The 23,627-nt window shown below is 36.8% G+C and overlaps 1 protein-coding gene across 1 annotated transcript; it reads left to right on the plus strand.

Moving 5' to 3' along the window:
• The first annotated feature begins 4,861 nt into the window (after window positions 1-4,861).
• LOC128585561 (protein LEG1 homolog) lies at window positions 4,862-23,250 on the plus strand. Its single transcript, XM_053590607.1, has 6 exons — window positions 4,862-5,162; window positions 6,370-6,456; window positions 7,885-8,069; window positions 9,422-9,522; window positions 21,685-21,923; window positions 23,195-23,250. Exons 1-6 carry the CDS (start codon window positions 4,862-4,864, stop codon window positions 23,248-23,250), a joined length of 969 nt encoding a protein of 322 aa, XP_053446582.1.
• Window positions 23,251-23,627: the final 377 nt, after the last annotated feature.

The raw sequence follows: 23,627 nt of genomic DNA on the forward strand, positions 1-23,627 counted from the left end.
GCTTTTTAAAAAATTTTTATTTTATTTAAATTGTATTGTTAAGTCTTTCTTTCTTTTTTGAGCCAGAGTCTCACTCTACTGCCCAAGCTAGAGTGCAGGGCATCATAGCTCACGGCAACCTCAAACTCAAACTCCTGGGCTCAAGGTGATCCTCCTGCCTCAGCCGCCCAAGTACTGAGACTACAGACTCCTGCCACTTCACCTGACTAGTTTTTCTAGTTTAGCAAAGACAGGGTCTAACTCTTGTTCAGGCTGGTCTTGAACTCCTGAGCTCAAGCGATCCACCTGCCTCAGCCTCCCAGAGTGCTGGGAGTACAGGCATGAGCCACCTGGGCCAAACCAATGCTTTCTAGATCTTAATCTTAACTTCATTAATGAGGAATTGACCTTGACTCTCATCCGTTTCACATGCTCTGTTTCTCAAATTCAATCTTGTTCTCTTTCTTGGTTTGTTCCTTTTATTTGATAGAATATATGTTCCAGGAATTTCCAGTGAAAATCACAGAGGAAGAGAATGTTTTGAGAGCTGGCATACCAAAAAATTTTTGTTTTATCTCCACCTCTAGCAGTTGTTAGGTATTCAATTCTAGCTCCTTGGGATTTTATAAGTATTGCATTATTTCATTCTACCTCCTAGTGTTTACACTGAACAGTTCAGTGAATTTCTTACTCACAATCCTGTTTCTGAAAGTTCATGTTAAAGGGATTCAAGGTTGCCAGTGTACTGCAGGTTACCAGCAGAAGCATATGTATATCAGATCTGTAAGAATTCTAGCTGAACTCAGGTACGGTATCTACATATCATGGGACCACGCAAGCAGTTCCTTGCATAACTATATATTGAGAGAAACTTTTACATCTCTGCCATACAGAGATGCACAAGAATGCCCATAGCACCATGCTTTTGATATCAAACAAAATCTGGCAAGTTATTGAACCAAATAACAATATTGATAGGTAAATTCTATAATTTCATGTCACACAGCAGGTAGGATGGACTATAGTCACTCACACGAACTTCTTAAGTGTTACTCAGTTAAGTACTTTAAAGTATTTACCAAGAATTTTTCTTTTGTGTTAGCAATGGTAGTCGTAACTTTCCCTTTTGGTAATTTTAAAAAAGTTTTTTATTGTTATTCTTCATGTGTGACTGTTGTGTGCATTTTGCGTGCAAAAGAATCTAAACCTTTCTCCTCTTCCGAGGGAGGGTAAAAGAGGAGGATGACCGCAGTGAGGTAATTCAAGACTATAACCAAATCATTTATAAGTCAAGGCACATATTTAAAAGAATGTGGAAGCGGATCAAACTTATCCCAAAGTGTGTGTTTAATTCTAATAAAATTTATTTTGTAATTATTGTTTTTGCATTGTTTTTAGTGCACTCCTTTTATTTTCTTCTTGTCATTAGTCTCCCAACTTCCATGTGTAACAGGAGAGAATGGCTTTATTATTTTCATTTAGTAGAGGAGAAAACTTAGAGCCCCAAGTTCTTCATTCATGCTGCTAGTGATAAGGTTAAGATAACATTACAAATCTTCTACTTTTAATTTCTTGACAGGTCCCACAACATTACGGCTGTCTAAATATGTACTTGCAGCGGCACCCGTAGCTCAGTGAGTAGGGTGCCGGCCACATACCCTGAGACTGGCGGGTTCGATCCTGGCCTGGGCCTGCCAAACAATGACAACTACAACAAAAAAATAGCTGGGCGTTGTGGCGGGTGCCTGTAGTCCCAGCTACCTGGGAGGCTGAGGCAAGAGAATCACTTAAGCCCAGGAGTTGTGGTTGCTGTGAGCTGTGACACCACAGCGCTCTACCAAGGGTGACATACTGAGACTCTGTCTCAAAAAATAAAAATAAATAAATAAAATAATAAAATAAAAAATATGTACTTGCAATCAGCATTCTAGGCAAATAAATACAATATCTTAAAATGCTGGATTTTTAAGACACAATTACTTCTCTTCAATAAGTTAAAATTTCCCTGCAATATTATCTGTGTCATAATACGGAAGAGTCTACTAGAACCCTGGCTTTGACCTCAGGCAGACCTGGGATCAAAATTAGGCTTTCCCATATACAATTTGCATGACTTTGAGTAAGTTCCTGATAAGCCTCAGTTTTATTTATAAATTAGGACATTAGTATTCATCATACATTGAAATTTTGGAGTTTTAAGTAATTGTATGTGTGTGCCTTAAACATGTATTTCCTATTCAATATCTATTATGAATTACCTACCCAACTATCAGACTCAGACAACTTGAAAGGGAGTCATAAGTAGTGGATTTAGAAGCATATAATACTATTTCTAAATTACAGTTAAGGAAAATGAAACACAGAAATGTTAAAAGCTATGCTTAGAGTGTCTCTTCAGATTAGATTCTCCAGGTAGTAACAAATTCTACAAAAAATATTGTATTAAATTAAAATTTCATTTCTTTTTTAGAAACAGCAATCCAGAATTAGACTATCTAGAGCTCCATGAATATTAGGGACCGTAAGTCTTTTAATTGCTTATCTCACTGTCTCTTCTTGCCCCTTGTTCCTCGGTAACTTTAGATGGCCTCTGTCTGTAGATGTTTACATTGCAGCCAGCCGGGGAAGAAATAACAAAGTGTAAAGGGCAGGCATCTTTTAAGGACATTTCTTAAAAGCCACAATCTAAGAATTTGTCTGCAGCTTTATCACATAGCTACATCTAGCTGTCAGACTAGATAATACAGTCTTTATCCCAGGAAGACTGTAACGCACTAAATATTAGAGGTATTCTTCTTATGAAGAAGAATGAATAGTGGGTTATGTAATCAGCAGTCCATACCATAATAAGTTTGATGTTAACTTGAGGTTTCTTTGTAAATTTCTAAATTATTTCCTCTTCTATTAATAAGTGTTGCATCAGAAAATCCAGATTCTACTACTGACATAATTTTATGTCAGTAGTCTTTTATGTCAGTCAGATATCTTTATATTAAGATGGACTCTCATTTTTTTTCACTGCCTATGGTAATTTCAATAAATATCCCACCAGTGGATATATGAGCAATGTCCACATCTGGTCCCAGCATAGTTCCTCATTAGATTCTTATTTGCATTTGGGTCATTCCTTTTCAATCTTTTTCTAATAGTCCAATAAACTATCTTTTTATATGTACTTGACCACACAATTATTGAAGTATGTTACTGTAATTTTTGAGAATTTATAATAATTTTTTAACATTCATTAGGGAAAGTTTCCTTTTATTATTAATATTGTGCATTATTATTAGAGTTTTTCTATTTTACTACATAATTACTTTTTAGACAAACTTAAGTCTAAGTTGTTCTACTTCTCAAAATCCTATTAATATTTCTCATTCTTATTGTGTAGATTTAAATTAGCATGTTGCTAAGGTTGAGTCTATTGAAGAACATAGCATGACCTTAAAATTGTTTCATTAGTCTTATTAAAGACTTCTTCCAAATGAATCTAACACAATTACACTTAATTCTAAATATATTTGTCCTTTTGTTGATCTTATTAGTAAGAACTTTTCTTCCTTTGCATTTCCACTGGTTATATTTCCCAATTGTTTTTACATACAAAAGCTATTAACCTATGTATACTAATTTAGTTCCTAATTACTTTACTAAATTTTATTTTTCTTTGTAGTTGTCTTTCTAGTTTATTATGTTTTCCAGAGACTTTCCTATCATCTGCAAAAATTGTACTACCACTTCCCCATTCTCAATTTTATGCCTCTAATTTCCTTATCTTTACTAATGTATTTGATTTTAAAGAGAATTCTCTTAAGATTGCTCCATTGAGAATGATCCTGGCATTTGATTTTAGAGAAACATCTTATAGTACATATTCATTTGTTTATTTTTTATAAAGATGTAATATCAAGAATGTTCTTGATTTAGAATGTAATAGCAATTTATACCACTTTCCTTTTATATTAATGTATCTGGAAAAATTGAATAATTAATAGTCAAATGGCTACAGGGTGAATAATATGACAGAAATAAAGAGTTGCATTATGATGAAGGCTATTTAAGTTGGACTGTGCCAGGAGTGAGCAGTACCCTCGACCTCCTATGAGGCATATGGATCTGATTATGCATAATTGAACAATTTCAGATGCACTACCTATTTATAAGGTAAGCATTTGACTACATGTGAGTGAAACCCAAAGAACGATGGTTGAAAGACGAGGCTGTTTCTTTCTGACTCAGGCAAAATTAAAATGTAGGAATTCAGGGATATGTCCTGGCCCCATAGTGCTCTGAGACTCTGAGAACCTCCAGTTTTCCATTCTGCCATCTTTAAGATAGTGCTTTGTGCTTAGGTGTCAAGATTGAGTTTTTACCATCACATCCATGATCCAAGCCACAATATGGAAAGAGGGAAGAGAAAGTGGCATCTGCCCTCCATTTAAGGACATGTCCCAGAGAGCATGGACACGATTTCTGTTTATGTCCCCATGGTCAACACTTGGTCACATATTTGCTTCTGCAATGGACACTGAAAATTTAGCCTTAATTCTGGGAGACCATCTTCTCAGCTACAATTCTAAGATTCTTATGTTGACAAATAGTTTCATTCAATATATCATATACAAGCATAATTTTGTACTTAGGTTCTGACACTGAAGACACTGAGAAAATCAACTGCCTTGAATGTTAGCTAATACACAAATTTCTTCTACATTTTTATACTATCCAAGATAAAGAATATATTTTCACACTATCCAAGATAAAGAATTCACACTATCCAAAGGTAAAGTCTTGAGAAGCTGTGATCCAAGAAAATATTATGACTTCCTCCTCCATTCTCTAATAAAAACCCTACCACAATGTCAGTGGCCAGCCTTCTGTCATGGCGTTCCTTCCTTCCTGGGTTTATGTACTAGTTGGTTGCTTTTCTGCTTCCTCAGTAGGGGCTTCCAATATCTCAGATATGGAGCCCCCTCTGTGGAAGCAGAGCCCAGGTCAGTTCAGTGACTACTGTGTAGAAAATGGAAAGTACCTCATTGACCCCTGGAATTTCACTGAGAGAATGGGGATGTACAAAATCCTATTAAACCAGACAGCCAAATATTTTGAAAGATTTCCACCAGGAAATGAACAAAATATTTTATGGGGAATGCCTCTACAGTTTGGCTGGCAGTATAGAACAGGTAAGAATGACTCTGGTTTCCATTCTAATGATCTACCAGTATCATGAAGTTCTTGGGAAATGGGGCTCTGTATATACCATGTTTTCAAAATTACCTTCCTTTTTTTTCCACTCCTGACAATTATATTTCTACGTCTCTTTCTCCTTCTCTACAAACCTATCTTTTATGGGTTGTCTGTTTGTATTAGAAACCTCAGTGAGGCATCAAACATGGTTACCAACTACAAAAAGACACCATATGTAATCTATTGGGCATTTTAAAAACACTCGTTGAATTTCCACTAAGTGCTAGACTCCCTTATAAGCAATGAGATGAAGAGAGCAGGGATATACACTAAAGTCAGAAGGCAATGCCAAATTGGTTTAACTTCTTGAACTTTTAATTGTGATCACCTCATTATGGATATGTGTTTTCTAGGAGCATCACCTTGCACGTGAGGGTCTTTCTCTGCAAATAATTGCTTTTCCTCTGGGAAATAGGGTATCTTAAAGTGTATGGACAGAAGATATGTTTGGGGATAAATATTCATAAATTGAAATACGTTTTGTTCTTTTTAAAAATTTTATTCAGAATAAGTTTATGAGAAAGAGTGGTGCCTGTTGGTTACCACAGATTGATACACAGCCAATAAGAAACTTCTGATTTATTGTGTGTGTGTGGGGGGGGAGAGTAAAAGAGAGAGAGAAGCAATTTCATTTGACCAGGAAAAAAAGGTTATTTTCTAATATTTACCTACTAAAGATAATAGGTGAAATACTTCTCATACTTTTCCTCACTTCACTCAACCCTACGATGTAGTTCACATTATTATCCCTGCTTTATAGTTGAGGAAATTAAGGCATAAGAGTCAAACTAGTATATTATGGAGCAGGGACGTGGTTTGACTCTAAACCATCGCCTGGAATCTGTATGTATCTTGCTTCCATAACTTTGACCAGATGGTAGAGAAAAAAATGGAAGAGCTAATACAGAAGCAAACAACACTTAAGACTTTTAATTCAAAAGTAAAAAATTGTAGTGTTTTTAAGAAAAAAAGAAATTGGTTGCGAGAATATAAAAGATAAAGTGTGATGGGAATACAAACACAAATTATTCAGAAATAAATGTTTTTACAGCTACAAACAAAACAGATCTGGTTAAGCAATAATGATAGCAGTTTCAAGGTGTGCATAAGAAATACCACTGTCCCTCATCCTTTCCCTTCTAGGCAGATTAGCGGATCCAACTGGAAGGACAGACTGTGGCTCTACATCTGGAGATCGTTTGTGCGTCTCCGTGGATAGTTGGTGGGCTGGTAGGTTCACTTCAATAGCAAAACAGACATTAACCTTTCCCAAAGGAAAGCATCCAAACCCATGATCTTGGAGAAAGAGACAAAACAAAAACAGTTCTGTTCCTTCACCATGTACCTTGCAGTCTTTATGTTGGGATTTAAGGGTCATTATGTCAATAATGATTTCTTAGGCCATATTCAGCTTTTCAAGGAAGAACTAAAATCAGAAACTGCAAAAAGTGGTAGCCTTTAAGAAACCAACACTGGCAATTAAGTGGGACATCCCTTAAATGACAGGGAGTCTCCAGAATGAGAAGGAATTAGAAGTGACCAAGAAAAAGGACGCTGTTTCATTTTGCTCAGACCAGATGTGTTCCGTACTGAAACCCATAAACATGCCAGAGATAAATACCTATGGAAATTCATTTTATCACTCAGTAATCTGAGGCTTTAGCCACAGACTTCATGCTAAAATAGCCGGAGATATTTTCCAATTTTTTACTTTAATTTTGTGTGCTAGTAATGAAACCAATTCACACAATTCCTGAGAGGGAATTCCCAACCAGAAGCATCACCACATTAAAATTCTCTTTCTGAGTGCTGCACATCAGATGCGCCCTGCGTGTGTTCTTCACACTATCTGAATCATTCTCTTCAAAGACACAAACAGTCCCGGTCACAGATCGAGAATTCAGAGTTTGTTCTCCTCAGGTGGTTTAGTATTTTGCAGTGTCAGCCTGCCACGTGGGGCTGAGGACTGTCCTCACAGATGCGTGTCTGTGATGAAATATTCCGCATCACCGATTTCTAGTGGGACTCAGTATAGCCTAATACTCAGCTGAATTATTATGTCTGAACCTGCTGGAATAGGTTATCTATAGATAAGGATTTTTTTTAAATTATAAAAGAGTCTTATTTGATTGTCAACTCAATTATCCACTGATCGATTTCCAAAGCTTATGCAAAATTTTTTCTTTAGAGACATAGAATAAAGTAAGGACTTGGTAACTGCATGGCTACGAATTAAGTTTACCGATATAAAACTGACAATCCCCATTTACTAAAGCCATAAACAATTAAAATATTTTAGACAAAACACAAGTCACAACAAAACCTCTATGGGAAGTTTTGTTACATTCTACAGATAAGCTAGTAGTGTTCTTGCTTTTCTACGTAATGCTTTGAAGAATGAATATTACCAAATCCATTACAATTACTATTTGTTTTAAAACATCATAGGCAAGTTCTAAAACCAACATATGTTTATTATGACATATATGATGTAATAATGCTCAAGGGAGTTTGGGGTTAATATCTTTTACCTAGCGCCTAACTCTTATTAAATGTTTCTGGATCTGTGGAGTTTTCCTTAATGACTTACGGCTTCTGTAAAAATGTCCTCTGATGCCTGTTACTTCTTGTATGATGACGCATCTCTCGTTCTTGCAGATTTAAATTATTTTCTGTCTTCATTACCCTTCCTTGCTGCCGTTGATTCTGGCATAATGGGGATATCATCAGACCAAGTTATGCTTTTGCCACCACCCAAGGATCAGACGAAGTTTTGTTATGATGTTTCTAGCTGTCGTTCATCCTTCCATAAGACAATGAACAAGTGGAATGCCTTTTACCAGGTTCTTTTTTTCTACTCTTAGGAGATGGCAAGGGGATTTATTTTGTCATATAACACTTTTTGTTTAGGATTTTTTTGCGCATTGTATACTAATATTTTCCTTGGTATGAATGTGTAAATGGTTATATAAGATTACATAAGATAATAACATTACATTAATAACATATTAATGATTTGTTATAGTGGGGTATTATGTGTCTTTAACACCCACTGCCCCAATACAACATTAGGACAAAATCTATCCATTTTTCTTTTTTATTAAATCATAGCTGTATACATTAATGCAATCATGGGGTACCATGCGCTGGTTTTATATATAATTTGAAATATTTTCATCACACTAGTTAACATAGCCTTCTTGGCATTTTCTTAGATATTGTGTTAAGACATTTATAGTCTACATTTAGTAAGTTTCACATGTACCCTTGTAAGATGCACAGGAGGTGTGGTCCCGCCAATTACCCTCCCTGCACCTCTCCTCCCCCTTCCCCTCCACTCCCTTTCTCCTTTCTCCATATTCTTAGGCTGTAATTGGCTTATAGCTTTCATATGAAAGCTATAAATTAGTTTAATACTAGGGCTGAGTACATTGGATACTTTTTTCCCCCATTCTTGAGATACTTTGCTAAGAAAAGAGCTGGAACATATTCTTCTTAGCAAACTATCCATTTTTCTTACCTCAAATAAATTGTACACAAGTGGTCAGCATGCAGGATATTTTGTTGATTAGTGAATAGGCTATTCTGGATAATTTACATTTTAGCTTAACTGTGGGATCTTGAAGGAAATATAAGTATGAAACTGGTTTCATAACAATCACCATATTTCAGCTGAATTAATGAACAAACACATATGAGTAGAATAATTATGTGTTGTTCAAAATCAAATATTCAAGGACCAAACTAAAAGAAAAAATACATTGATTAAACATAGACATGGAATAAAATCAATCAGGAAAAGATACAAATGTAGATTTATGAGATGTTTAGATTGTTAATTTATTACTTTATATTTAATCAAATTAAATATTCTAACAAATATTTTTTCTTCTTACTCTTAAGATGTTACGACAACTTTAACAATGTTAGCAGGAAAAAAAAAGACAAAGAAAAAATAAAGATAAGCTGCCAAGTCTAAAATATGTAGTCTGAAGACACTTGAAGTTCATTTTTTTCTAGATCCATGTTTATTAAAAATAGTGTCCTTTGTAGAGTGTGAGTCTTACACATATTCATTCTTAGAAACAAAATTCTACTCTCATTTAAATGGTGCTAAATTACATATCTGAACATTTTTGAATTTCAGGAACAGAAATTGTTACAGTTACTCAAGTATTAATCAATTTGACTTTAGTATCTGCAGACACCTTCTAGTAACTTTGATGACCTGCTGAAGTACTTATGGACTGCACACACCTCAACCTTACAAGATACTTTCGAAAATTTTGAAGACAGGTAAGATTGGATCTAAAGATCTTAATATGATGAACAATATTATGTTATTTTGAACCTTTCTTTTTTTTTCTATGGTGCTTGTCAATCTCTTTTATTAAATATAAGTCTAACCATTGGGAAATTATAGTTTTGAGGTATAAATACTGTAGCATGATCAACCTTAACAAGTATTTTCTGATGAAGGAACAAAATCTGACAAAAAATATCTTGCATTAAATAACAAGTAAACAAGCAAAATGCAACAAATTTCTTTAATTGTAGAAAACAAAATACAGTATCATAAATATATGGATATTTATTATCTCGATCATGTATGTTATGAAAAATTTTAGACAAATTAAAGTTAGAATTTGGGAGAATATGAGCAAAAAAATATTCATGAATTACACAGCACCCTAATGGACCATATGGGGTGGGCAAATTCCATAGCTTTCTTGGAAAGTTAGGGTCCTTTGACAAGAACTTCAGAGGTGAGGCTAACCAGATCCTTTGTGTCTGGTAGGAAGATGAGGAAGGGAAAGGGTTCAGGGGAGGAGAAGGAGGAAAGGAAAGGGTTCAGGTGTGGCTATATTAGGCCTTCAACAGGCTTCACTTGAACCGACTCCTGGGGACATCTTTAATTATAAGCCAGGGGAGTGTCTTATTCTAGGTCAGATTAATTTCTTGGTAGATTTTAGGTAAGATTTTCTTTATAGTATGATTCGTCTCTTCAGTTTTTTTCTGGTGGACATTGGCCCCCAAGCTATATGTTATACCAAGGGTTTGCAAGCATTCTGTGTGATCAGAGCACCCTTGACACTCCAAATAGAAACCAGTACTGTACACTGAGGAATAACTTCCTTTATCAAGGCCTTAATGGCTTCAGAGGCTCTTTGTGTCTGGCAGAGAAAAACCTCAACCAGCCAGAGAAGGTAGCCACAAAAATTAGTAGATATTTCAAAATTTCCACTACCCTTGGCATCATGGTGAAATCAATTTGCCAGGCCTCTCTCAGCCCTCCCACTCACAACCTGAAGTCCTTTTGTGAAGAGAGGAGGACTAGTTTTAGACATGTTTTGAGTAAAGAGTCAAATAACTTTCTGAATGGTTCTTTTCATATGCGGACCAATGACATATTTTTGTACCAATAGTAGAATGGCATCCCTCCCATAATGGGTGGAGTCATTAATATGTTTAATAATATAATTTAAAAGATTATTGGGTACTAGAATCACTCCAGTCTCATTGTACATCTACCCATCCCGAGTCCTGTGGCCAGGGTCAAACACCAACTGAGTGTTCTATTTAGGTCTTCCTCTGAGCACATGGGAGGGTTAGAGCCAGGATCTATTTTAGGCAGCAAGGGGATCAATAATGCCTTGGGAGTCTTTGTTCCTTGCTGTTCTTTTTCTGGTCCAATCTGCCTGATGATTTCCTCTCGACACTGGACTGCCCCCTGATGTTCAAGGCTATGTACCATTGCTACTTCCTTGGGGGCTAAAATGGCATCTAGCAAGGCTAGGATTTTTCTTAGCATGCTCATGTCTTTACTACCAGAGGTTAGGTGCTCCCCTTTACTCCAGATGGCGCACTGAGCATAAACAGCAGAAAAAGCATAACTGGAGTGCATGTAGCTGGTCACCTGTGCTCCTTTACCTCGCTGGGGAGTCCCCTAATGAGGGCTATGAGTTCTTGAGGTTCCAGGGGGATGTGCTGAAGCCCAGAATGTTTGTTGATGAGTCACCATCTCAATCCGGCTCTCCATTGTCCTTGATCCATAAAACTGCTTCCATCGGTAAACATCTCTAAGGCTGGGTTTTCTAAGGCTATGTCTGTCAGATCCGTTGGCTAGAATAAACTTGTTCAGTTGTGTAAATAGCCATGCTCAGTTTCACATGGCATTTAAGGAAGTTAAGGTGACAGGATTTAAGGTAGAGACAGCTCTCAATGTTACATTTAGGTTGTCTAGAATAGCCTAATATCTGCCAAGCCTCCCAGAGGTCAGCCAATTACTCCTTTCTGTTCCAGCAAGGGGAGACCCCAGTGGTGGCCTGGCCTAATGTAACCTTTTCTGCTTCCTGAAGAAGGTCACAAGTGGCAGGAACAGCTGAAAGGCAAGAAAGCCATCCCTTTGTAACAATGTCCAATTGTTTTGAAAAATAACCAACAGGTCTCTTCCTAGGTCTCCAGATAACACCTCCAGACTTATTCCTTGTCCTTCACGTATAAAAAGATTGAAACATTTTCTTCTATCTGGGAGCCCAAATGCTGGAACATTTAGCAGCTTTTCCTTGATTTTAAATAAAAAGCCTTTTAACAGCACCCAGATCATTCTAAAGATTCATTATTTCTTCCCTTTGAGACACATATAGGGTGTTAGCAATAAGCCCAAAGTTAGGAGTCCATAAATGACAGAATCCAGCTGTGCCTAAAAAGCCCCATAGCTAGGGCAGGGGGCAGGGCCTGTGGCTCAAAAGATTAGGGCACCGGCCCTATATGCCAGAGGTGGTGGGTTCAAACCCATCCCCGGTCAAAAAAATGCGGAAAAAAAAAAAAAAGCCCCATAGCTGTTGCCAGGTGGTGGGTCAGGTTACTCTGGTGAGTGAGGGTCTCCCTGCAATCAGGGTCTGGTTGATATCATTGGGATTCCCCAAATGCAGAGTCTAGACAGTATCTCCAAGGCCAGCCTGAGGCTTTACGATAGCCGTGTTATCTATAGAAGCACCAGTCCTAGGCTTTACAGTAGCAATGCTACCTGTAGAAGCAGTTGCAGGTCACAAGTCCTGCACTTGTCCGGGAGAACAGGTATCATTAAGCAGTAAGCAGGTCCAGCAGTGAGGAAGTTAAGGAACAGTAGCTGATTGACTTCTGGCTGTATCCATACTTATTTAGAAATCAGACTTTTATTGCTATTTTTACCTTAAGCCTTTACATTATTAGTGGTTTCAACACCTCACGGCATAAATTTCTTTAGTTTAAGAAACCCCTTGGTCTGCGTTTGGGTTCAAAATCATGTACAAGTAGATCTTCTGCAGCTTCTGTAGCTATGAAGATGTGTAACTGTTTGCATTTTGTACAGTGTGTCCCCATTGTGGCCACTCCAACTCTTAAGTTACCTTTGGGAAGCTTCACCCATTTCTCTAGAAAAGCCCAGAATCTGGGTCCATACTTCTCACCTATGAAATAGGTTGAAGTTCCAGATGGAGGGGTTCTAGACTTCATGGATCCAGACGAACATGTGATTTCCCATCTTCTAGTAACTACCTACTGAATGCGGTCTATTTTCTGTCTGATCTGACACCTGTGGCTTCCCTGAAGGACCCAGTCTTGGTTCTGTCATGACTTCCAAACATGGTTTGGATCAAAAATGCTGCAATAAACTGAGAGGGCTCAAAACACAAGTTCATGGTGTTTGTGTCAGACGGTTCACCCACAACCTCAGGTGTTGCCAGAGATCAGTTGGCAGAGGGGGCTGGTAGTTAACTAGTTTTGTCATCTGATGCTCCTGAACATTAGTAGAGTTGAACTTCAAATCCCACTCTGACATCAAACTGTTAAAATCTTAGACAAATTAAATTTAGCAAAAGTTTTATGAGCAAAGAATGACTTATAAATTGGGCAACACCCTGAACCAGTAGAGGCTCAGAGAACTCCATCCAGCAATGTGGACAGTCAGTGTTTATAAGGAGGGAAAGGAAATGATACACAGAAATAGTTTGGTTACAGCTCGGGATTTACATTATTTGGGGATGGATTAATGGGACATTTGCCAAATATAGACATAGTCTGACCAGTTGGATGCCTGCGATTGGATGAAACTTGGCTTCTGTGATTAGCTGAGACTCAGTTATTTGTTATAAGAATATATTGTTAGATAGGTTGTGGCTTGTTTCCATATTAAGGTAGGTGGCATTTCACTACAGACCAATTTAGGCCAAATTTAGTTTACATTAAAACACATACATAGTTTAGCAGCACATACTTGGGAAAAAATCAACTAGCATCAGGGTTAGCACACAAGATAGCCTAGAAGACTATCAAGACATTTTATCAACCATAACACCTAGAAGTGAAGGTGGCAGAATAATTTGGATTTAGAAGTAAATGGCACTGTCCAGGGAGTAAAACCAACCGCCCTGAGTGAGATATCGGGCAGGTATCTGGGTAAGGCCATAAGCAGAAAGAAGAGCTCATTGGTGTTGCCTGAGTAGTTATGTAATCGAGTCAGGCAGGTTTGAGTATTCATATTGCAGGTCACTGCTGTCTCTCCTACTGACTCTGTCCTCCAGCAGGGTAATCATCTTGGTTAGCTGATTCAAGCACAGTTTCTCTTCTTCCTGTTGTTATAGTTTCAACAACTGTGTATTACGTTAGGCAATAAAGGGTACTTTTCCCCCTTAGCAATGTCTGTGAAATAATTTGAGTTTGTGGCCAAGATAACAGCTGTAATTCAAGTGTTTTTCCTATTCTGCTACTAGGGAACAGGGATGAGATTACCAAAAAGGACCTCAAGTCAACCTTAATATTTTGATTGATAGCAAATTATTATCATAGGTTCCTTTTATTCATTTACAGACTTTTCAGATTTACATCCAAAAGGTTAAGATCTTTTATGTTACAACTTTGAACATAAAAGATATGAATAGTTTAAATACACATAGTTAAAGTTTATGGGGACTGTGGGGGGTTTTTTTGCATGTGCATTTCCTTTCTTTCATGAACTTGGAAATTCACATTCATATGTTCATTCTTATTTGTGCAATGGAATTCTTTTTGAAAAAGGTATTTCCAGCAGGACAGATTTATTTAAAAATTGTTATCTCAAGCTGGTCTGCAACTCAAGCGATCCTCCCAAAGTGCTGGGATTACAGCTGTGAGTCACCAAGCCCAGCCTGTCCTTGAACTTCTATGTTTCTAGCTAGCTCTTCCCTTTAGGCACCAATAAATGTTCCTCCTAAATGAAATGTTCAAAAAGCTGCCATTTACTAAAAAAAACAAAATAAGAATTACAATACTTAAAATTAAGAATAAAGTTAAAAATTAATTTAGTAAGTAAATTAAATTATTTTAGTGGAATTTCTCACTTCAGAAAACCTTCTTATTGGTAATGAGACTGTGCCTGAGTTGTTCAGTACCATATGTAAAAAAAAATTTTATTTTGAGTTTTTATTTTTTTATTTTTTCAAGTTAATATGAGGGTACAATTTTGAGGTTACGTTGTTCTCCCTTTCAGGGTAAAGTTCCGTTTGTAGAAGAGCCCCTCACCCAGGGGGCATGTTACACACCCTCACAATGGGCACAGTAGGTGACGCACTTAAAATCTTACAGCAGTGGATGGCAGGACCAGTATTCAAGTTCTCTGTGACAGCTCTGCTGGTCTTCCTGCCCCATACGCTGTTCTGGCTGTAATGTATGTGGCTTGCAAACTAGATTTCAAAGAATATCTACTAAGGGTTCTCATTTATTCTTAAAAGTAGTATTAAAAATAACATGTTTAAATACTTGCAGTGGGTAAGGTAACAAATGAAGAAACAAATGAAGCAGAACTTAAACACAAGGTTCACCTTCTTTTATGAAGACTCTTTTCAATCCTAGAGGGATAAGCACGCCTACAGGCTCTTGACTGAACCACCTGTCCTGGCCTCTCAGGCAGTTAGAGGGCAGGTGAGCGTGAGCAGGGCTCCCCTGACCCAGAAAGGGAGGGAGGGGAGAGTCCTGGAGTCTTCCTACAGTTGCTGCTGTATTTACCTCAGGATTCTTACAGAGGTCTTTCTTCCCTTTCTTTTGTTAGATTGCACTCAGCCGTAGTTTCTTATTTTTCATTTTTAATTATTTTTGTTTGCATACTGTACACATTTTACATGCCAATGGTTTACAAAGTTAAATGGTTTTGCCCTCCTCTCTCTCTTCAAAAAAAGAACAAACAAAAAATAAAAACACATAACAGCTCTATCCAGAGAGACTACTTCTTACTGATTATTTGTGTATTTCCTATGATATTTTAAAAACACATTCCTGTAACATTTTTAATGAGATATTATCATTGGAATAGGCGCTGTGGAGAATTAACTATGGTTTAGCTCACCTCAGCCCCACTTCTCACATGGACACTTCCCAACCTTTGTTTTGTCCGTGTGGTAGTTTAGTGACATTGGTTATGTTGATATTCAGAGAGTATATTATTTCTATGATCACTACTCACATCACTACTTTATTCCCCTTAGAGTTGATCATTGTCTTGTGTATTTGACTTTTGATATTCCAACTATTTAACACTAATGGATTCTGAATTGACAAACTAAGGAACTGTCTTCTCAAGTCTCAAATCGTTAAAAATTCCCCCCATGTTTTCTGAAGGAGGTGTGGCTCAGGGCCATTTCCTTGCAGTAATGGGCCCCGGTGGTCAGATATGATCCTGGATCTCTCTTCACTACTGTCCTAGGGGTTCTCTCTGCCTCGTTTTTTTGTGTGTGTTTATTAATCATTTCATTATTTCATATCTTTTATATTTCTTCATATACTTTGTTGTGGTAGGGCACAGCCTCCAGTAGAATCTAGAGGGGTATATGATAGGTAAATTGTTTGAGACCTGGTATATGTGAATAAATACTTCCTAATACCGCTATTTTTGACTGAGGTTTTAGTTGAATACAAGAAACTATGCTGGCAATTTGTAGAATTTTAAAGTAATTTCTTCATTAAATTTTAGCTTCACTTTGATTCTTGAGAATTCTGAATCCATTCTGATTCTTGAGCCTTTGTCTATTAACTTGTTTTTTGTATTCCTTTTTTTCCATTTCCTATTTTGTTTTAGTGTCTCTTATCCATATTGAGGATTTCCTCAGGTATCCGGTAATACCTGGATGTCTACTAGTATAATACAGAGGATCATTCAGAATCTCTGAGTGTTTGAATGGAATTGTTCTTTTCTTTCTCTCTCCCTCTCACTTTCTTTTTCTTTTTTCTTTTGAGACAGAATCTCACTCAATTGCCCTGGGATTGAGTGCCATGGAGTCACAGCTCACAGCAACCTCAAACCCTTGGGCTCAAGCAATTCTCTTGTCTCAGCCTCCCCAGTAGCTGGGACTACAGGTACCCACCACAGTGTCTGGCTATTTCTTTCTTTTTTTTTTTTTTTTTTTGAGATGGGGGTCTCGTTCCTGATTAGGCTGCTGTCAAACTCCTGAGTTCAGGCAATCTACCTGGCTTGGCTTCCCAGAGTGCTAGGATTATAAGCATGAGCCACCGCACCCAGCCTTTGAGTGGAACTTTTCTAACAACACACCTCTAGATTAACCTTGCTGGGTTGTTTAGGTAAACTTCTATTGAAAGTATGGTGCCAATAACTTTAAGTCTTTTCTCTGGAGCTTACAAAGTTTTTCAGAAGAGGCACTTTCAGTTATGTGCTTCGAAAGTGAAGGATGGCTGCTAGTGTTGTTAGTGTCAAGAGAGAGAAGGACGTTGGGCAGGGTGTCTTAGTACCCAGCATCCCTTGTTTTCAAGGTGGTCGGTATCCTTACCATCCACCGTGATTAGCTTACAACACAGTTCAGGGACCCTCTGCTCTACCCTGTCCAGTGTGAAGAGTGGTCGTTACACACTATTTGAAACCTGGGAGGGAATCTTTATACATGGCTGTTTTAATCATCTTGATTTTTTTTTTTTTTTTTTTTTTTATTGTTGGGGATTCATTGAGGGTACAATAAGCCAGTTACACTGATTGCAATTGTTAGGTAAAGTCCCTCTTGCAATCATGTCTTGCCCCCATAAAGTGTGACACACACTAAGGCCCCACCCTCCTCCCTCCATCCCTCTTTCTGCTTTCCCCCCCCATAAACTTAATTGTCATTAATTGTCCTCATATCAAGATTGAGTACATAGGATTCATGCTTCTCCATTCTTGTGATGCTTTACTAAGAATAATGTCTTCCACTTCCATCCAGGTTAATACGAAGGATGTAAAGTCTCCATTTTTTTTAATAGCTGAATAGTATTCCATGGTATACATATACCACAGCTTGTTAATCCATTCCCGGGTTGGTGGGCATTTAGGCTGTTTCCACATTTTGGCAATGGTAAATTGAGCTGCCATAAACAGTCTAGTATAATAATCTCCCTTTACCCAGAGGGTCCTACTCAGCTTAAATTGAGGAGAATTCTACCAATTACATCACCGTTATTTCTTTATTTTCCTCTCTGGTTGCTTAGGATTTTGGTTCCTTGATTTTATTACATCTTTTCAACTAGTTATTTTGGATTTCTAGCTTCCAGAATTTTGTTGCTCTGCTCCTGTTCTCTGATTTTATTTCTTCTTACTGTCATTTTAATGGAGTTTTGGTCAGTGTCAAAAGTAGAAGTGTTTGTTGAAATCAGTATTTTTACTTGAAAGACATTTTAATCTTGAAAATTCCCTCTGTTGTTTATTTAATTGGGGTGAAAAGATAATAATGTATTATATGATAAATGAATTTGTATAGAGATTTACCAGTAAGAAATGAAAATACCCATTTTCTATTAATTTTATCTCCCAGGAATGTACAATAGTAGTTCCTTGGGCAATTTTCAAACACCTGTTCATATACTTTCTGATTTGTTAATCTACCTGTTTATGAGGCCTCTGATTCATCAAGCTCTTTGAATTCATATTGAGAGATTGTAGGATATTATTTGTTCCTTGAAATAAAGTAGTAATGTATGAATTAGGATGTTTGACTTTGGACTTCTACAGCTGTGAGCTTTAAATCCTGATTCATTTGACCCCAGAATCCAATGATAAATGTCATTTTCTCCTTTTTAAAATAACAGTAATAATAGTATATGCCACATAGAATAATTTTGAGGATGGAGAAACGCAAACACTATTCCTAATATACCACTGGCCTAAAAGAAACATTCGGTGTAAAGTAGCATCATCACCATGACAAAAGGCAGTGGACAGTATTAGGAAGAACGTGGACTTAGGCAGAGCGCCAGGGTTTAAAACCTGCCTCTGTAATTCACTAAGTGTGTTGCCTTGCATTTCAGTTAGCTTTGTTTAAAAGAAAGTAGCCCCATCAACAATCACTAAGCCTCAGTAGTATACAAAAGTTTTTTTTATTAAGTCATATATACAGATCATGAATACATTTATGCCTCTGTGGGATCCAATGTGTTGATTATTTATACAAATGGGAGTGCTTACCTCCTACTAATTAACATAGCCTTTACCTCATTTACTTAATCACAGTTTTAAGACATTGGTGTTCTATACTTGATAGATTTGACTTGTACCCTTGCAATACGCTCCATAGGTGTGGTCCCACCAGTAACCCTCTCTCTATCGAACCATCCCCCTCTCTTCCCAACTCTTTCCCCTTCCTTCCTTCATCTTGGACTATAGTTGTGGTTCATCTTTTATACGAAAATGTGCGTGATTATAAATTGGTTTCATAGTAGTACTGAGTACATTGGATTTTTTTTGCCATTTCTGAGATACTTTACTAAGAAGAATATTTTCCAGCTCCATCCAAGTAAACATAAAACAGGTAAAGTGTCCATCCTTTTTTAATGCTGCAAAGTATCCGTGGTATACATATACCATAATTTATTAATCCATTCATGGGTCAATGGGCACTTGGGCTTCTTCCATGACTTGGCAATTATGAGTTGAGCTCCAATGAACAATCTAGTGCAAATATCTTTGTTGCCAAGTGATTTTTGGTCTTTTGGATATACACCTAGTAGAGGAATTGCAGGATCAAATGGCAGGTCTGCATTTAGATCTCTGAGTGTTCTCCATATTTCTTTCCAAAAGGAACATACTAGCTTGCATTCCAACCAGCAGTGCAGAAGTGTTTCCTTTTCTGCACATCCACGCCAACATCTGTAGTTTTGGGATTTTGTGATGTGGGCTACTCTTACTGTAGTTACATGATATCTCAAAGTGATTTTGGTTTGCATTTCTCTGATGATTAAAGATGATGAGCATTTTTTCATGTGTCTGTAGACTGTGCGCCTGTATTCTGTAGAGAAGCTTCTGTTCATGTCTCTTGTCCACCATACAAAAGTTTTTATTGTGCACATGTGTGGGGTTTATCTCAGCAGGTAAGCTGATCTTTCCTAGTCTCACTCTTAAAGTTGGCTACTATTTTTCTTTTCTTTGAGACAGTCTTACTTTGTCACCCTTGGTAGAGTGCCACAAAGTTATACCTCACAACAACCTCAAACTCTTAGGCTCAAGTGATCCTCTTGCCTCAGCCTCCTGAGTAGCTGGGACTACAGGCACCCAACATAACACCTGGCTAGATTTTTCTAGTTGTTACTAGAGATGGGGTCTTCCTCTTGCTCAGGTTGGTCTCAAACTCCTGAACTTAGTCAATCCCACCTTCCTTAGCCTCCAGAGTGTAGGATTATAGGCCTGAGCCACTGCACCCAGCCAATGTTGGGTGGTTCTGTCTACTGTCTTTTGTCATGGTCATAGCAGGGATGATGAGGCAGCTCAACTCTGCCCCCCTTGACACTTTCTCCATCAGGCTGGCGTAGTTGTTTTCCATAGTGATAGCAGAATCCCAAGAGAGAAAAATAAAAGTTTGAAAATACATTTCAAGCTTAGTTGTGTCAAATCATATAATATTTTTTTGCCCAAATCAAGTCACATGACTGATTCAGGGGCAGGATTTTCTGCCTCACCCTGTGTAAAGAGGAAGGATATTGAAAAGTTACATGACAAGGGACAAGATATACGGAGTAGCAAAACACTGGGGCAATGCTTGCATTCTTCTACATACCAGGAAATAGCTTTAAAATCTCATCAGTTACTTTCCTTAGGCAAAAATATATTAAGGGGTGTTCATGTAAGACAATACCGAATACCGTAAAGCTTATATATGCTCAAATAAACCTCTCATTAAATCATTCAAATCCCTTGAATCTCCATCTTTTTTCTCTTTTCCTAGTTATTTTGACTCCCTTGCAATTTCTTTAATACACTGTGTGGCCTTTACTCACAATCCTCATGAATTCACACTTCCATTCACCTTTACTTAATAGACAGCTGCAATGTATTAAGGTGCACTGGATGTGAACCACTTTGTCCTCAGTAATACAACTTTGCCTTCTCAACCACTTCCAGGCATGGGGTAGGGAGGATCCCAAAGCCATGTGAGTAGTAGTAGGAATGTGACTACTGTAGGTAGTCTCTGGGTTATGTTATGGTTTATTGAACATTGACAAGCATTATGCAAGCATCTTCTGTTTAATGGAGCCTACCAATGTGCTGTCAAAATAAAATTAGATAATCTAATTTCTAGAAATCACAATGTAATATAATGGGAGAACAAATCTTCAAATAGGTAGATGATGCATTGCTATGGGACTATCACTGAGAAAGAACTAATTGATTTCACCTTGAGTAGGTTGGAAAACTTTTCAAGAAGGTGACATCTATGATGAGACTTGAAAGAGAACATACCTGGTGAGCCAAGTGGGAAGTACAAAGTATCTCAGGGAAAATGAGCCTGTTTATAAAACTGCTAGATGTTTAGCATGCTTAGACAGCTGACATAGATAGGAGCTGTGAATTTTATATTTATATACTATTTAATATTCCCTTAACCTTTCCACTGTAATGATTTGCCCTTCTAATAGGGGAGATAGTTGAGCTTCCTAGGACTAGGTTGTCTTTCTCCTAGGAGAAGGAGATAATATTCCTTCTCCAACAGAAGAAAGCTCAATTATTTAGAAAATGAGAAAGGAAAATCAGGCTTTTATTTTTCTATGATGCTCAATGTTTTGGAGACTCCCTGGCTTCAAGAAATCAATAGTTTTACAAACCATATTTGAGTCTAGCAAAGATTTTGCCTTAGGTTTTTGATATCTATGCACCCCAAAGAGTATGAGTTAGACATGGCCTTCTATCTGGTTATTATATAGTGTTCAAGTATAATGTGCCTGATTGAAAAAGATAAAATAGAAATTAAAATGCAAGCCATCAATAGGATGATCTTTCCCAGATTTAAAATTTGAATTGGTAATCTTCACATCTCTTGAGAGAGGGACTAAAGTCATCATATTATAAAATATATTTTCTAAATTGTAAAATTATAAATTTAGTGTGTTCGCAGAAAGCAATGTTTTCTGATGGCAGTCAGATTGAAAGTCTAAGGTGGCTAATTGTAATTGCATACTTTTCCACTTTTCTTTCAGATATGATTATTATTCTAAAGCAGAAGGACATTTTCAGAGAAACTGGGTCATTGGGGTGGAGTGTTTAGCTGCATTGCGCTTTCCTACAACATTGATCTGGACATACAAATTCCAGAAGGGCCTGCCTCCACGAATCCTACTTAGAACTGATGTAGTCCCTTTCATCAGTGACTTTACTGCTTTTCAGAATACAGTGCTGTTTGCTCTTAATGTGCTTGACAAAGTGGATAAACTTACAGGTAAGAATTTTGAAAGAATAGTTTAAAAAGTCATATGGGTTGAATGAATAGAGGAAGAAAAAAACAATTAAATCGAGATATAGATATTGCAATTCTCCAAAAAGAAAGTTATGATTTTTGTGCACATCCATTCCATTTCTGCAGCAGTGATCACTCTTGATATATGGCAGAACAATATAATGAGCACATATTTTGATCTTTCTACTCATGGTCTGTCCTTTCATCTGGAGTCAGAACTGAGCCTTGAAGTTGGCAGACTACCTGAAGCATACTTTTTTGTTCTACATACCCATGTATAATCCTTAATTTGTTCATCAGATCTTTTTAAAGAAAATCTCTGCTCTCTTCTTAAAGAAAACAAAGAAATTCCTAAAGAATACCTGCCATGATTAGTGAAATTACTAAGTGAAATTTGACTTACCTGAGTTCTCTCAATCCAGTACTATTAGTCATCAAAAAAGCCTTTTGCTCTAGTCCTTCAAATGCCAGATCTTCCAGCTCAGTGAAAAATAGGCGGACTGTACAAGTTTGAAAATTACCCTGTAATTCCCATTTCCCATATATGCGCTGAAGTGCTGAGCCAAACTTAAAACATAGTTATTATACTGAGGAGTGCTTTTCAAAGCATTGACTCTGAAAGGTAGAAATGAAGCAAATGAAACATAAATAAATTAAATATATATGTTTTGAAGGCTTTACAATAGTTAGATAACCAAAACACCCAAACATTTTAAGACTTCATGCAAGCAATTGAAGTTGTTCACATTCTAGTAATGGCTCTAGGGCAGCACTGTCAGTCAGGAGGCAGTGAGTAGGAGACCCAAGTCTCACTCAGTGAGTAGGAGACCCAAGTCTCTTTCACTCTGAAATTTTTTCTTGGAGATTTTTTCCACAAAATAAATTGGTCCAACTCATTCTGTTTAATGGATGTAGACTGTTTTATTTCATGAATTTACCATAATTGAGAATATTAATTTTTGTTAGTTATTGCCAACCATTTAACAATGGCCTCCTCTGTGCACTTTCCTTGCATAATTTATGATTTTGCCACTAAATTCATAGAAAGGACATGAAATCCAATTGGTAGGTCAAATCTTCTCATGGTAATAAAGCAACAAATCTCATTCCATGTTTACTTTTCTTAATATCGATTATCATGTTACCACTAAATTAGTAAAAAGGAAAAGAATAAAATAGATGAGTGATATATTGTCAGATGATATTCAAAAAATGTACAGGAGCTGACTGTAATAATTGTGTATCTTTTACAGGTATTTGTTCTGTGGAAAAAATTTATGAAGTTAGAAGTTATAATGAATCTAGTTGAAATAGTTCTTGAAATGTTTAATTCCAAACTTCTGGAAAGGATTAATGAAATAAAAATGACCAAATCTACCTTGACAACTATTAATTTCCAAAAATTAATATAATCATAATCATGTAGTTTAGTTGTTTCTGATGTTTAAAACAGATTTGTTTGTTAAGATTTTTGTTAAGCTTTTCTAATTTAAAAATTCAAACAAAAACAATTATTATTTTATTAAAATAATAATTCTTGTTTTTTTAATTCGTCAAAGTTTAAAATGTTTAAGATCAAAGAAAATTGCATTAAACTATAAAAATAACTGAGAAATTAATAAAACAATTAAATTAAGCTAGCATTGCTCTTTTGTTGTAATCCTACCTAATCTGACTTTGACATTC

The sequence above is a fragment of the Nycticebus coucang genome, chromosome 5 (genome assembly GCF_027406575.1).
Source record: "Nycticebus coucang isolate mNycCou1 chromosome 5, mNycCou1.pri, whole genome shotgun sequence".
Lineage (NCBI taxonomy): Eukaryota > Metazoa > Chordata > Mammalia > Primates > Lorisidae > Nycticebus > Nycticebus coucang.